The sequence below is a fragment of the Lithobates pipiens genome, unplaced genomic scaffold (assembly GCF_037356315.1).
Source record: "Lithobates pipiens isolate NorthernLeopardFrog02 unplaced genomic scaffold, aLitPip1_a1.2 Scaffold_370, whole genome shotgun sequence".
NCBI classification, from domain to species: domain Eukaryota; kingdom Metazoa; phylum Chordata; class Amphibia; order Anura; family Ranidae; genus Lithobates; species Lithobates pipiens.
In genome coordinates, this window is record NW_027507826.1 from 1 (window position 1) to 17,036 (window position 17,036).

The 17,036-nt window shown below is 46.9% G+C and overlaps 1 protein-coding gene across 1 annotated transcript in view; it reads right to left on the minus strand.

Annotated features, from left to right (window-relative positions):
* Positions 1–6: 6 nt before the first annotated feature.
* GATAD2B (GATA zinc finger domain containing 2B) overlaps positions 7–17,036 on the minus strand; it is a gene marked incomplete at its 5' end in the record, with an annotated part of 38,832 nt that continues 21,802 nt past the window's right edge. Inside the window, 3 exon segments of the mRNA XM_077466824.1 lie at positions 7–5,180; positions 5,183–5,224; positions 10,900–11,014. Of these exon segments, the coding sequence (XP_077322950.1) occupies positions 5,092–5,180; positions 5,183–5,224; positions 10,900–11,014 (246 nt within the window).

Consider the following 17,036-nt stretch of genomic DNA (forward strand, 5'->3'; position numbering starts at 1 on the left):
GGGAGGGGTGGGGGCGGGGTCAGCTGCACAGAGCCTCCCACTCCAGAGCCCAGGGAGCTTATAGACAGGCGCACATATATTATGGGATATAATCTGACGTACTATCCCCCTCCCCCCCCCCCCTCAACTCTAGACTGTATATTCACTAATATGCCTTTAACTGTATTGGCATTGTTTATACTTATCTGCTTATTCCCTCTAGTGTTCTCTAGAGTTGTTACATTGTAACTCTGGTTACAAAGATGTGTATTTCTTGTACTCCTCGGCTCCATCTAGTGGCCATAATGCAGCCTGCATATTCAAATAAAAGCCCATAACGGAATTGCCAAATAATTGTAACCATTGGTTACACATATCTGCTTATTTCCCTCTAGTGTTGTCTAGAGTTATTACATTGTAACTCTTGTTACAAAGATGTGTGCACTTCCTGTGCTCCTTGGCTCCATCTAGTGGCCATAATGCAGCCCCCCCCCCTCCCCCCAACTCTAGACTGTATATTCAAACAATATGTCTTTAACTGTATTGGCAAATAAGTATAACCATTGTTTACACGTATTTGCTTATTCCCTCCAGCGTTCTCTAGAGTTGTTACAAAGATGTGCATTTCTAGTGGCCATAATATATGCTTCACCCGGAACGCTAGACTGTATATTAAAATAAAAAGCCTTTGACTGAATTGGCAAATAATTGTAAGCATTGGTTACACCTATCTGCTTATTCCCTCTAGCGTTCTCTAGATCTGCTTATTCCCTCTAGCATTCTCTAGATTTGCTTATTTCCTCCAGCATTCGCTAGTGTTGTTACATTGTAACTCTTGTTACAAAGACGTGTGTATTTCCTCTGATCTTTGGCTCCACCTAGTGGCCATAATACAACCCCACCCCCCCCCCCCCCCAACTCTAGCCTGCATATTAAAATAAAAAGCCCATAACTAAATTGGCAAATAATAGTGTTCTCTAGAGTTATTACATTGTAACTCTTGTTACAAAGATGTGTATTTCTTGTACTCCTCGGCTCCATCTAGTGGCCATAATGCAGCCCCCAACTCTGGACTGCATATTCAAATAAAAAGCTTTTGTCTGAGGTGGCAAATAAATGCAAGTATTGGTTACATTCAATTGCTTATTCCCTCTAACGTTCTCTAGGTCCAATTATTCCCTCTATTGTTATCTAGATCTGCTTATTCCCTCCAGCATTCTCTAGAATTGTTAAATTGTAACTCTTCTTACAAAGACATGTGTATTTCCTCTGATCTTCGGCTCCATCTAGTGGCCATAATACAACCCCCCCCCCAACTCGAGGCTGCACTGAGGTGGCAAATAATTGTAAGCATTGGTTACACTAATTTGCTTATTCCCTCTAGCGTTCTCTAGATCTGTTTATTCCTTCTATCGTTATCTAGATATCTGCTTATTCCCTCCAGCATTGTTTAGAATTGTTACATTGTAACTCTTGTTACAAAGACGTGTGTATTTCCTCTGATCTTCGGCTCCATCTAGTGGCCATAATACAACTTCCCCCCCAACTCGAGGCTGCATATTAAAATAAAATGCCTTTGACTGAATTGGCAAATAATTGTAAGCATTGGTTACTCATTTGCTTATTCCCTCTAGTGTTCTCTAGATCTGATTATTCCCCCCCCAGCGTTCTCTAGATCTGCTTATTCCCTCCAACGTTCTCTAGATCTGCTTATTCCCTCCAACGTTCTCTAGATCTGCTTATTCCCCCCCAGCGTTCTCTAGATCTGCTTATTCCCCCCAGCGTTCTCTAGATCTGCTTATTCCCCCCAGCGTTCTCTAGATTTGATTATTCCCCACAGCGTTCTCTAGATCTGCTTATTCCCCCCAGCGTTCTCTAGATCTGCTTATTCCCCCCAGCGTTCTCTAGATCTGCTTATTCCCCCCCAGCGTTCTCTAGATTTGATTATTCCCCACAGCGTTCTCTAGATCTGCTTATTCCCCCAGCGTTCTCTAGATCTGCTTATTCCCCCAGCGTTCTCTAGATCTGCTTATTCCCTCCAGCGTTCTCTAGATCTGATTATTCCCACCAATGTTCTCTAGATCTGATTATTCCCCCCAGCGTTCTCTAGATCTGATTATTCCCCCCCAGCGTTCTCTAGATCTGATTATTCCCACCAATGTTCTCTAGATCTGATTATTCCCCCCAGCGTTCTCTAGATCTGATTATTCCCACCAATGTTCTCTAGATCTGATTATTCCCCCCAGCGTTCTCTAGATCTGATTATTCCCCCCAGCGTTCTCTAGATCTGATTATTCCCACCAATGTTCTCTAGATCTGATTATTCCCCCCAGCGTTCTCTAGATCTGCTTATTCCCCCCCAGCGTTCTCTAGATCTGATTATTCCCTCCAACGTTCTCTAGATCTGCTTATTCCCTCCAGCGTTCTCTAGATCTGCTTATTCCCTCCAACGTTCTCTAGATCTGCTTATTCTCTCCAACGTTCTCTAGATCTGCTTATTCCCTCCAGCGTTCTCTAGATCTGCTTATTCCCTCCAACGTTCTCTAGATCTGCTTATTCTCTCCAACGTTCTCTAGATCTGCTTATTCCCTCCAACGTTCTCTAGATCTGCTTATTCCCTCCAGCGTTCTCTAGATCTGCTTATTCTCTCCAACGTTCTCTAGATCTGCTTATTCCCTCCAACGTTCTCTAGATCTGCTTATTCTCTCCAGCGTTCTCTAGATCTGCTTATTCTCTCCAGCGTTCTCTAGAGTTGTTACATTGTATATCTTTGTTACAAAGAGGTTTGTATTTCCTCTGATCTTCTAGTATCCCTAATACAACCCCCCCCCCCCCCAACTCTAGACTGCATACTAAAATAAAATTCCTTTGACTGAGGTGGCAAATACTCGCAAGCATTGGTTACACTCATTTGCTTATTCCTTCTAGCGTTCTCTAGATCTGTTTATTCCTTCTAGCGTTCTCTAGATCTGTTTATTCCTTCTAGCGTTCTCTAGATCTGTTTATTCCTTCTAGCGTTCTCTAGATCCGATTATTCCCTCCAGCGTTCTCCAGATCTGCTTATTGCCCCCAGCATTCTCTAGATCCGATTATTCCCTCTAGCGTTCTCTAGATCTGCTTATTCCCTCCAGCATTCTTTAGAATTGTTACATTGTATCTCTTTGTTACAAAGACGTGTGTATTTCTTTGTACTCGGCTCCATCTAGTGGCCACAATGCGGTACTACCACTGCCTGTAATAGGAAAAAAGAGAAAATAGCCCAAATAACATTCGTTTATTCGGAACGAATGCAGATCTGAGGACCCTCCCTCTCCCCTCCCCCCGGTCTTGCTGTCTTCCAGCTCTTGGGTGTGGCTGCCCTAAAAATAAAGAGTCGTTTCTTTTAACCGTGAGGCTCTGCGATTGGACGCTGCCTTTCGCTGTCACGGGATCTGCGTTTTCTCTTTTTGTATCGGTTTCGCCGCGGTCTTAAAAAAAAAAACGAAAAAATAAAAACGGAGCTCAATTTTTTTTATTTTTTTGCACAGGCAGTTAAAGGCAGAACTGCCATTTTTTTTTTTTTTTTTTATGTCCTATGGCAGATGTGATGTGCGCCACCTACTGGGCTCCGAGGGGAAGTACTGCACAGCTGCCCCAATTACAGTTATAAAGTGGAAAGGGAGGGGGGGGGGTGGGAAGGTTATTCAGGGAGGGGGCAAATCGCTCGCTCCGCCCCCTATAGGATAAAAGAACCCGCCAGGGTGGGGTGGGAAGGTTATTCAGGGAGGGGGGGGGGAGGGGACAAATCGCTCGCTCCGCCCCCTATAGGATAAAAGAACCCGCCAGGGTGGGGGGAGGTCCGCGACCTCTCGGCACAATGATGCCGCTGGACTAACACTGATAGTTTTTCTTGCACCACGCCGCTCGTCACCACGGAAATCAGTCACTTTTTTTTTTTGCAGCAAAAGTCCGATAAAGAATTCCTTTAAAGGGTTAAGTGCTTCTTCTTCTTTTTTCGTTTTGACAAACGCAGTCCTCTGTAATACGATTGGGGCATTTTTTTTTTTTTATACTGCGGATGTCCCCAAGACACAGTAAACACAAAGTAGGTGGCACTCCGGTGCAGGGTGGGGGGGGGGCGGGGCCTTGGAGGAAGAGGAGGAGCAGAGTGGGAGGGGGAGGGGTCTTACCCCGCTGAGCGAGCTGCCGAAACACTGCAAAGAAGAAAAAAAATCCATGTCGAGTTGAGGGTGTCCTCCAGTCCGTCCCGTTCCCCTCCCACCCCGGGGGGGGGGGGGGGGTCCTCATCCACCGCTCATAGTCAAAGGCGGGGGAGGGGAGGGGGGGGGGGGGGTAAGGTGTGCTTTATCCTGCTGGTTGTAGATGCTGCTCGGCGGCTCGCGATGGGCACACGCTTAGTGCAAATAAGGGTAAACCTCCGTGTGTCTTTATACGGGTCTCCGGCGGGCCGCCGCCGTCGCGGTGGTGGTGGTGGGGGGAGGCGGGTGGGGCGCGTTGTTGGCAGCAGAACGTCCAGAGGAGGGGGAGGGGGAGGAGAAAACACTTCGACATTTCCTTTTTTTTTTTTCATAAGTCCGTTTAACGGAGAGTAATGCTCTGCACTGCAGAGCTTCTGAAAGGCGGTGATTTGTTACGTCGACCACAGGCTGCCCCTCCCCCCTTAGGGAAGGGGGAGGAGTCGGTGGGTGGGGCAAGCTGGCAGAATAGCACCGCCTCCCCCTTTTTGCGGAAAGGGGGGTTTATCAATCGTCGTCATCTTGGGTCCCCTCGGCTTTATACCGTCCACCAGGAGGAGGAGGAGGAGTCATCCGAATAAAGTTATAATATGCAGGTGGCACCAGCGAGAGAAAAAACAAAAAAAAGTATAAAAAAAAAAAAATAATTCTTTAAAAAAAAAAAAAAAAGCGAAGCCAGTCTGAGGACAAAACAAGCACAAAACACTGACCCTTTATAAGCTGCTCTTGGAGGAAAGGGGGGGGGGGAGGGGAGGTAAAGGGGGGGTGGGGTTGGACTGGCTCATCCCAGGCCTCGGTAAGGTCTGCCAGTCTGTCCGATGCAGGGTGTTGGGTAGGTGGGGGGTTGGGGGAGGGGGGGGGGTTGGGTAAGCTGTGGCTATTTCTGCCCAGTGATGGACTGCGATATGGAACGTGGGGGGATCATATCCAGGAGGTACTCCCGCTGCCGGTCCGCCAGGGTGACGGGTTGTGGCCTCCCATTCCGGCGTTCAGGTACGCGATGTTCACACCTGGGCGGAAGAAGAAGTCGTTAGCAAAGGCGCCGCCGGTAAAGGTAATAATCGTATTTTAGAGGGATCTCTATTTTGCATGACATACGCGGCCTACAACCCTACATGAAATGAGGTCTAAGGGACAACCTACATGGCCTACAACCCTACATGAAATGAGGTCTAAGGGACAACCTACATGGCCTACAACCCTACATGAAATGAGGTCTAAGGGACAACCTACATGGCCTACACCTACATGAAATGAGGTCTAAGGGACAACCTACATGGCCTACACCCTACATGAAATGAGGTCTAAGGACAACCTACACGGCCTACAACCCTACATGATAGAAGGTCTAAGGGACAACCTACATATCCTACAACCCTACATGATAGAAGGTCTAAGGGACAACCTACATGGCCTACACCCTACATGAAATGAGGTCTAAGGGACAACCTACACGGCCTACAACCCTACATGATAGAAGGTCTAAGGGACAACCTACATGGCCTACAACCCTACATGAAATGAGGTCTAAGGGACAACCTACACGGCCTACAACCCTACATGATAGAAGGTCTAAGGGACAACCTACACGTCCTACAACCCTACATGATAGAAGGTCTAAGGGACAACCTACATATCCTACAACCCTACATGATAGAAGGTCTAAGGACAACCTACATATCCTACAACCCTACATGATAGAAGGTCTAAGGGACAACATACACGGCCTACAACCCTACATGATAGAAGGTCTAAGGGACAACCTACATGGCCTACACCCTACATGAAATGAGGTCTAAGGGACAACCTACATGGCCTACACCCTACATGAAATGAGGTCTAAGGGACAACCTACATGGCCTACACCCTACATGAAATTGAGGTCTAAGGGACAACCTACACGGCCTACAACCCTACATGATAGAAGGTCTAAGGGACAACCTACATATCCTACAACCCTACATGATAGAAGGTCTAAGGGACAACCTACATGGCCTACACCCTACATGAAATGAGGTCTAAGGGACAACCTACACGGCCTACAACCCTACATGATAGAAGGTCTAAGGGACAACCTACATGGCCTACAACCCTACATGAAATGAGGTCTAAGGGACAACCTACACGGCCTACAACCCTACATGATAGAAGGTCTAAGGGACAACCTACACGTCCTACAACCCTACATGATAGAAGGTCTAAGGGACAACCTACACATCCTACAACCCTACATGATAGAAGGTCTAAGGGACAACCTACATATCCTACAACCCTACATGATAGAAGGTCTAAGGGACAACATACACGGCCTACAACCCTACATGATAGAAGGTCTAAGGGACAACCTACATGGCCTACACCCTACATGAAATGAGGGTCTAAGGGACAACCTACACGGCCTACAACCCTACATGATAGAAGGTCTAAGGGACAACCTACACGGCCTACAACCCTACATGATAGAAGGTCTAAGGGACAACCTACATATCCTACAACCCTACATGAAAGAAGGTCTAAGGGACAACCTACATATCCTACAACCCTACATGAAAGAAGGTCTAAGGGACAACCTACACGGCCTACAACCCTGCATGAAAGAAGGTCTAAGGGACAACCTACACGTCCTACAACCCTACATGAAATGAGGTCTAAGGGACAACCTACACGGCCTACAACCCTACATGAAATGAGGTCTAAGGGACAACCTACACGGCCTACAACCCTACATGAAATGAGGTCTAAGGGACAACCTACACGACCTACACCCTCCATGAAATGGTCTAAGGGACAACCTACACGGCCTACAACCCTACATGAAATAAGGTCTAAGGGACAACCTACAACGTCCTACAACCCTACATGAAATAAGGTCTAAGGGACAACCTACACGTCCTACAACCCTACATGAAATGAGGTCTAAGGGACAACCTACACGGCCTACAACCCTACATGAAATGAGGTCTAAGGGACAACCTACACGGCCTACACCCTACATGAAATGAGGTCTAAGGGACAACCTACACCCTCCATGAAATGAGGTCTAAGGGACAACATACACGGCCTACACCCTACATGAAATGAGGTCTAAGGGACAACCTACACGGCCTACACCCTCCATGAAATGAGGTCTAAGGGACAACCTACACGACCTACACCCTCCATGAAATGAGGTCTAAGGGACAACCTACACGACCTACACCCTCCATGAAATGAGGTCTAAGGGACAACCTACACCCTACATGAAATGAGGTCTAAGGGACAACCTACACGTCCTACACTCTGCATGAAAGAAGGTCTAAGGGACAACATACACGGCCTACACCCTCCATGAAATGAGGTCTAAGGGACAACCTACACGGCCTACACCCCTGCATGAAAGAAGGTCTAAGGGACAACATACACGGCCTACAACCCTGCATGAAAGAAGGTCTAAGGGACAACATACATGGCCTACAACCCTGCATGAAATGAGATCTTAAGCCCAACATACAAAGCCTACACCCCTGCATGAAATAAGATCTAAGGGACAACATCCATGGCCTACACTCCTGCATGAAATAAGGTCTAAGGTACAACATACACGGCCTACAACCCTGCATGAAATAAGGTCTAAGGTACAACATACATGGCCTACACTCCTGCATGAAATAAGGTCTAAGGTACAACATACATGGCCTACACTCCTGCATGAAATAAGGTTTGAGGTACAACATACATGGCCTACACTCCTGCATGAAATAAGGTCTTAGGAACAGCCTACACGGCTTACCCCCCTGCATGAAATAAGGTCTAAGGGACAACCTACACGGCCTACAACCCTGCATGAAATAAGATCTAAGGGACAACATACATGGCCTACAACCCTGCATGAAATAAGATCTAAGGGACAACATACATGGCCTACACTCCTGCATGAAATTAGGTCTAAGGGACAACATACATGGCCTACACTCCTATATGAAATAAGATCTAAGGGACAACATACACGGCCTACAACCCTGCATGAAATAAGGTCTAAGGGACAACCTACACAGATTACACCCTACATGAAATAAGATCTAAGGGGCAACCTACACGGCCTACAACCCTGCATGAAATAAGATCTAAGGGACAACATGCATGGCCTACACTCCTACATGAAATAAGATCTAAGGGACAACCTACACGGCCTACAACCCTACATGAAATAAGATCTAAGGGACAACCTACACGGCCTACAACCCTGCATGAAATAAGGTCTAAGGGACAACATACATGGCCTATATCCCTGCATGAAATTAGATCTTAAGCCCAACATACAAAGCCTACACCCCTGCATGAAATAAGGTCTAAGGGACAACCTACACAGCCTACAACCCTGCATGAAATAAGATCTAAGGGGCAACCTACACGGCCTACAACCCTGCATGAAATAAGATCTAAGGGACAACATCCATGGCCTACACTCCTGCATGAAATTAGGTCTAATGGACAACATACATGGCCTACACTCCTACATGAAATAAGATCTAAGGGACAACATACATGGCCTACAACCCTGCATGAAATAAGGTCTTAGGAACAGCCTACACGGCTTACACCTCTGCATGAAAGAAGGTCTAAGGGACAACATACACGGCCTACAACCCTGCATGAAATAGGTCTAAGGGACAACATATACGGCCTACACCCCTGCATGAAATAAGATCTAAGGGACAACCTACACGGCCTACACCCCTGCATGAAATAAGATCTAAGGGACAACATACACGGCCTACACTCCTACATGAAATAAGATCTAAGGGACAACATACATGGCCTACAACCCTGCATGAAATGAGGTCTAAAGGACAACATACATGGCCTACACTCCTGCATGAAATTAGGTCTAATGGACAACATACATGGCCTACAACCCTGCATGAAATAAGGTCTAAGGGACAACATACATGGCCTACAACCCTGCATGAAATGAGGTCTTAGGAACAGCCTACACGGCTTACACCCCTGCATGAAAGAAGGTCTAAGGGACAACATACATGGCCTACACTCCTGCATGAAATAAGATCTAAGGGACAACATGCATGGCCTACACTCCTACATGAAATAAGATCTAAGGGACAACATACATGGCCTACACTCCTGCATGAAATTAGGTCTAATGGACAACATACATGGCCTACACTCTGCATGAAATAAGGTCTAATGGACAACATACATGGCCTACACTCCTGCATGAAATAAGGTCTAATGGACAACATACATGGCCTACACTCCTGCATGAAATAAGGTCTAATGGACAACATACATGGCCTACACTCCTGCATGAAATAAGGTCTAAGGCCGCGTACACACGCGGGGACTGTTCGCCCAACTTTGTCCGTCAAACAGTTTCAGCAAACAGTCCGCTCAAAATTAGCATGGACGGACATGGCCACACACGACGAACGAACAGTTTGCTGAAACCGTGCGCGATGACGTGAACGGCACGTACGACGGGACGAAAAATACGACGTCCTATACACTGCATTATAACTTTCGGCGTGTAAATCCTTTCTGAGCATGCGCGGAACTTAGTTTGACGAACAAGCCTACACACGAGGGGACTGTTCGCTGAAACAAAGTTTCAGCGGACAGTTTTTCGGAATTTCCGAAAAACCTTGTTCAGCAGACTGTTCGCTGAAACTGTCCGCTGAAAGCCCACACACGGGCGGACTGTCCGCCGAAACACTGTTCAGCGGACAAAGTTGGCCGAACAGTCCCCGCGTGTGTACGCGGCCTAAGGGACAACATACATGCCTACAACCCTGCATGAAATGAGGTCTTAGGAACAGCCTACATGGCCTAAACCCCTGCATGAAATAAGGCCTAAAGGACAACATACACGGCCTACAACCCTGCATGAAATAAGGTCTAAGGGACAACATACACGGCCTACAACCCTGCATGAAATAAGGTCTAAGGGACAACATACACGGCCTACACCCCTGCATGAAATAAGGTCTAAGGGACAACCTACACGGCCTACACCCCTGCATGAAATAAGGTCTAAGGGACAACATACACGGCCTACAACCCTGCATGAAATAAGGTCTAAGGGACAACATACACGGCCTACACCCCTGCATGAAATAAGTCTAAGGGACAACATACACGGCCTACACCCCTGTATGCAACAAGACCTAAAGTATAACATACACGGCCTACACCCTGCATGAAACAAGGCCTTAGGCACAAAATACATGGTCTATATCCCTGCATGCAACTAAGTCTTAAGCCCAACATAGAAAGCCAATACCCCCGCATGCAACACGGCCCAAGACACAGCATACACGGCCTACCCCTCCGCATGCAATGAGGTCTTACAAACATACACAGAATACACTTCTGCATGCAGAGGACCCAAGCACAATATATACAGAGCCTACCTACACCCCCCCGCATGCACAAAGGTATTAAGCTGCTTCCCGGGTGGTGGTGGCACTGATAGGACTGAATGTGACCTCCTTCACAGCCCCCTACAAGCAGCAAGAGGGTACATGCAAGCTGCCTGAACACTACAGCCCCCCTTTCTGGGGCTCTTTATGTATTCAGAGATGCTCAGAACATCGCAGTCCTGCAGACCTAATACAAGGACCTGATCACAGCACCTTCAGATAAGGACAAGTCATGGTGAGTATATCAGAATAATGGGGGGTTCCTGCACCTGGCATGCCAAGCAAGCTCCCGGCCACGGGTAATTGTGGTGCCTGGGCAAAGTTGGAGAGCATGGAGCGGGCGGTGGGCATCCCTCTCTGCATGGCGCTCTGCGGCTGTGCGGCCTGTTGGGACATAAAACAATCGTAGTCAGCTGGCAGTTGTCTGATGCAGAATACTTGAGTCCCTCAAGGAATCATGGGAGTTCAGGCAACGGCTGATTCCTGCTTCATAGTGACTTGCAAGACCCCCCCCCCCCCCAGCAACTTTCCCTTCCTGCCCCGCTCCCCCTTTCTTCCCCTCCCCCCAGCAACTTTCCCTTCCTGCCCCACTCCCCCTTTCTTCCCCTCCCCCCAGCAACTTTCCCTTCCTGCCCCGCTCCCCCTTTCTTCCCCTCCCCCCCGCCACTTTCCCTTCCTGCCCTGCTCCCCCTTTCTTCCTCCCCCCCAGCCACTTTCCCTTTCTGCCCCGCTCCCCCTTTCCCTTCCTGCCCTGCTCCCCCTTTCTTCCTCCCCCCCAGCCACTTTCCCTTCCTGCCCCGCTCCCCCTTTCCCCCCGCCACTTTCCCTTCCTGCCCCGCTCCCCCTTTCTTCCTCCCCCCAGCCACTTTCCCTTCCTGCCCCGCTCCCCCTTTCTTCCCCTCCCCCAGCCACTTTCCCTTCCTGCCCCGCTCCCCCTTCCCCCCCCGCCACTTTCCCTTCCTGCCCTGCTCCCCCTTTCTTCCTCCCCCCCAGCCACTTTCCCTTCCTGCCCCGCTCCCCCTTTCCCCCCCGCCACTTTCCCTTCCTGCCCTGCTCCCCCTTTCTTCCTCCCCCCCAGCCACTTTCCCTTCCTGCCCCGCTCCCCCTTTCCCCCCCGCCACTTTCCCTTCCTGCCCTGCTCCCCCTTTCTTCCTCCCCCCCAGCCACTTTCCCTTCCTGCCCCGCTCCCCCTTTCTGCCCCCCCCCAGCCACTTTCCCTTCCTGCCCCGCTACCCCTTTCTGCCCCCCCCCCCAGCCACTTTCCCTTCCTGCCCCTTTCTCCCCCCCAGCCACTTTCCCTTCCTGCCCCGCTCCCCCTTTCTTCCCCCCCAGCCACTTTCCCTTCCTGCCCCGCTCCCCCTTTCTCCCCCCAGCCACTTTCCCTTCCTGCCCCGCTCCCCCTTTCTTCCCCCCCAGCCACTTTCCCTTCCTGCCCCGCTCCCCCTTTCTCCCCAGCCACTTTCCCTTCCTGCCCCGCTCCCCCTTTCTTCCTCCTTCCCTTTTCCCTCTCTTCCCTCCATCCTCCTTTCTCTCTCTCCTCCCCCCTTTTTTTCTCCTTTTTCTTTTCCCATTTTTTTTCCCCTTTCCACTCTTTTTCCTCCCACGCCCTCCCTTTTTTTTTCCCGTCTTGTCTTGGCCCCTTTTCTCCTCTTTTTATCTATTGGACAGTGCTTTATGACATTTTGTTACATATATACATACAGGCACATACAACCTTTTTTTTTTTTTTTTTGATCTGGAATTGTTCCCCCTCCCTTTTCCTTCCATCCCTTCCTTTCTTTCTTTTCCCTTCTTCTTTCCTTCTCTCTCCCCCTTTTCTTTTCCTTTTTCGCTTCCCCTCCTTTTCCTCCCCGTCCCTCCGATTGTTTCTTTTCCCTCCTCCTTTCCTCCCCCTCCTTATTTCCCTTTTTCTTTTACCCTTCTTTCCCTTTCCTCCCCTTCCTTCCGTTTCTTTTCCCTCTTTTTCCAGTCTGGGCCCTCCTTCTTTCCTTTGACCCCTCCCCTCCCTTTTTTTCCTCCCCTTTTCCTCCCCCTCTTTCCTTTCCTTTCTCTCCTCCCCCTATTTTGTTACTGATTTTTCTCCTCCCCTTCATGTTTCAATTACCCCTCCTTTTCCTCCCCTTCCCTCCCTTTCTTTTCCGTCTTTTTCCAGTCTTGGCTCCCTTTTTCCTCTATTGGACAGAGCTTTATATACAAACATTACATTTTGTTAAATATATATATATACATACAACAAACATATACAACTTATTTTTTTTTTGGTTTGTAGTAATCTGTAATTGGTTCCTCCCACCCTTTCCTTTTTCCCTTCCTTTTGCTTACTTTTTTCCTTCGATCCCTTCCTTTTTTTTTCCTTTTTCTCTTTCTTCCTTTCCTTCGATTCCCCCCCTTCTTTTTCCTTTTTCTCTTTCTTCCTTTCTTTTCTTTCCTTCGACCCCCCCCTTTTTTTTCCTTTTTCTCTTTCTTCCTTTCCTTCGATTCCCCCCCTTCTTTTTCCTTTTTCTCTTTCTTCCTTTCTTTTCTTTCCTTTGACCCCCCCCCTTTTTTTCCTTTTTCTCTTTCTTCCTTTCCTTCGATCCCCCCCTTTTTTTTCCTTTTTCTCTTTCTTCCTTTCCTTCGATCCCCCCCTTTTTTTTCCTTTTTCTCTTTCTTCCTTTCCTTCGATTCCCCCCCTTCTTTTTCCTTTTTCTCTTTCTTCCTTTCCTTCGATCCCACCCCTTTTTTTCCCTTTTTCTCTTTCTTCCTTTCTTTTCTTTCCTTTGACCACCCCCCCCTTTTTCTCTTTCTTCCTTTCTTTTCTTTCCTTTGACCACCCCCCCTTTTTTTTTTCTTTTTCTCTTTCTTCCTTTCCTTCGATTCCCCCCCTTTTTTTTCCTTTTTCTCTTTCTTCCTTTCCTTCGATTCCCCCCCCTTTTTTTTCCTTTTTCTCTTTCTTCCTTTCCTTCGATCCCACCCCTTTTTTCCCCTTTTTCTCTTTCTTCCTTTCTTTTCTTTCCTTTGACCACCCCCCCCCTTTTTTTTTCCTTTTTCTCTTTCTTCCTTTCCTTCGATCCCCCCTTTTCCCCTTTTTTTTTCTTCCCCTTTTCCTCTCCTCCCATCCTTTTCTTTTTCTTTCTCTCCTCCCCCTATTCCCCCATTCCCACTCCTTTTCCTCTCCTTCCCTCTCTTTCTTTTCTCTCTTTTTTTTCCCAGTCTTGGCTTCCTATCTACTCTTTTCCTCTATTGGACAGAGCTTTATATACAAACATTACATTTTGTTAAATATATATATATATATACAACAAACATATACAACTTATTTTTTTTTTGGTTTGTAGTAATCTGTAATTGGTTCCTCCCACCCTTTCCTTTTTCCCCTTCCTTTTGCTTACTTTTTTCCTTCGATCCCTTTCTTTTTTTTTCCTTTTTCTCTTTCTTCCTTTCTTTTCTTTCCTTCGACCCCCCCCTTTTTTTTCCTTTTTCTCTTTCTTCCTTTCCTTCGATCCCCCCCTTTTTTTTCCTTTTTCTCTTTCTTCCTTTCCTTCGATTCCCCCCCTTCTTTTTCCTTTTTCTCTTTCTTCCTTTCCTTCGATCCCCCCCCTTTTTTCCCCTTTTTCTCTTTCTTCCTTTCTTTTCTTTCCTTTGACCACCCCCCCCCCCCTTTTTTTTCTTTTTCTCTTTCTTCCTTTCCTTCGATTCCCCCCCCCCCTTTTTTTTCCTTTTTCTCTTTCTTCCTTTCCTTCGATCCCACCCCTTTTTTCCCCTTTTTCTCTTTCTTCCTTTCTTTTCTTTCCTTTGACCACCCCCCCTTTTTTTTTCCTTTTTCTCTTTCTTCCTTTCCTTCGATCCCCCCTTTTCCCCTTTTTTTTCTTCCCCTTTTCCTCTCCTCCCATCCTTTTCTTTTTCTTTCTCTCCTCCCCCTATTCCCCCATTCCCACTCCTTTTCCTCTCCTTCCCTCTCTTTCTTTTCTCTCTTTTTTTCCCAGTCTTGGCTTCCTATCTACTCTTTTTATCTATTGGACAGAGCTTTATATACAAACATTACATTTTGTTAACTATATATATATACATACAACAAACATATACAACTTATTTTTTTTTTGGTTTGTAGTAATCTGTAATTGGTTCCTCCCCCCTTCCCTTTTTCCCCTTCCTTTTGCTTACTTTTTTCCTTTGATCCCTTCCTTTTTTTTTCCCTTTTTCTCTTTCTTCCTTTCTTTTCTTTCCTTCGACCCCCCCTTTTTTTTCCTTTTTCTCTTTCTTCCTTTCCTTCGATTTCCCCCCCTTTTTTTCCTTTTTCTCTTTCTTCCTTTCCTTCGATCCCACCCCTTTTTTTCCCTTTTTCTCTTTCTTCCTTTCCTTTGATTCCCCCCCTTTTTTTTTCCTTTTTCTCTTTCTTCCTTTCCTTCGATCCCCCCCTTTTTTTCCTTTTTCTCTTTCTTCCTTTCCTTCGATCCCACCCCTTTTTTTCCCTTTTTCTCTTTCTTCCTTTCCTTCGATTCCCCCCCCCTTTTTTTTTCCTTTTTCTCTTTCTTCCTTTCCTTCGATCCCACCCCTTTTTTTCCCTTTTTCTCTTTCTTCCTTTCCTTCGATTCCCCCCCCTTTTTTTCCCTTTTTCTCTTTCTTCCTTTCTTTCGATCCCCCCTTTTTTTTCCTTTTTCTCTTTCTTCCTTTCCTTCAATCCCCCCTTTTCCCCTTTTTTTTCTTCCCCTTTTCCTCCCCTCCACTCTCATCCTTTCCTTTTTCTTTCTCTCCTCCCCCTATTCCCCCATTCCCATTCCCCCTCCTTTTCCTCTCCTTCCCTCTCTTTCTTTTCTCTCTTTTTTTTTCCCAGTCTTGGCTTCCTATCTACTCTTTTTATCTATTGGCCAGTGCTTTATATACAAACATTACATTTTGTTAAAGCGGTTGTATATCTTTTATTTTTTTTACTTTTACCTACAGGTCAGCCTATAATGAGGCCTATAATGAGGCCTATAATGAGGCCTATGAGGCTGACCTGTAGGTAAAGTGAATATCTCCTAAATCTGTACGGTTTAGGAGATATTTTACTTTGCATGCAGCCGGTGATGTATGTCAGCATGTGCATGCGCTTCCGAAGGTCCAGGAGATGCTGCTGGACCTTGCCGGGAAGAAGACTCCCGCGCATGCGCGTGTGCGCGGGAGTGTGACGTAAAACGCGGCTTCTGTAGTGATCTGCAATTGGTTCCTGCCCCCCCCCCCCTTTCCCTTTTCCCCCTGCGAGTGGCTTCGGCCACTCGCAAGCGCTGGAGCCCGGATACCCCAAAGAAACGGCGAGGGAACATGTCGGCTCTCTCGGTGTGGACCGGGATCAGATGTCGAGGTCTCGTTCTAAAGTGAGTACTTCATAACGAGCTAGTATGCAGCATATATATATATATATATATATATAGTCATATACAACCTTTTTTTTTGGGTGTGTAGTGATCTGGAATCAGTACCTCCCCCCCCCCCTTAACCATCCCTCCCCCTCCCTTTTTCCTCTTCCTTCCCTTCCTTCCTCATCCCTCCTTTCCTTCCTCTTTCCTTTTCTCTCCACCCCCCTTTTATCCCCCTACTCCCCCTTTTCTTCCCCTTCCCTTCTTTTCCCCCCTTCTTTCTTTCTCACCCCCCCCCCCTTTTTTCTTCTCCTTTACACCCCCTCCCCTATCCTTTCTCTCTTTCTTTCCTTCTCTCCTCCCCCTCCTTTTTTCCCCTCCCCTCCTTTTTCCCCCCCTTTTCTCTTCCCCTTTACACTCCCTCCACTATCCTTTCTCTCTTTCTTTCCTTCTCTCCTCCCCCTCCTTTTTTCCCCTCCCCCCCCCCCTTTCTTTTCCCTAGTTTTCCTGGCTCGGCTCGCTTTCTCCCCTTTTTATCTATTGGACAGTGCTTTATATACAAAAAATACATTTTATCAAATATATACATATACATATATATATATATATACAGTCATATACAACCTTTCTTTGGGTGTGTAGCGGTCTGGAATTGGTTCCTCCCCACGGGCCCGGCAGACCCTGCCACATTCCATTCTCCTACAAGTTTGTTTAAAGGTGAAGATTTTTTTGACAGTTTACATTGTCCCATATAAGTATAATGTTTACCATTCTATTTCTTTATATGTTGGTATTCTGCCCTCCCTTATCCTCCTTCCATTCCAGAATTGGTATATATGCTTCGCTTACTGTGATATGTATTTTGTATTTTGTGTGTTTTTTTTTTTTTTTTTTAGATGAAATGTCACAAACATAAATCATTTATGTGTTTTGTTACAGCACTTTTACATTGGGACCCCAGGTCCTGATGAAGCCCCACGAAATGCGTCTACACTGAGATACCAAGTCCTGATGAAGCCCCGGGGAAACACGTTGATCGTTACAGGTTGATTTCAAGGCCACATATACATTAAACTTCGTATGGCTAA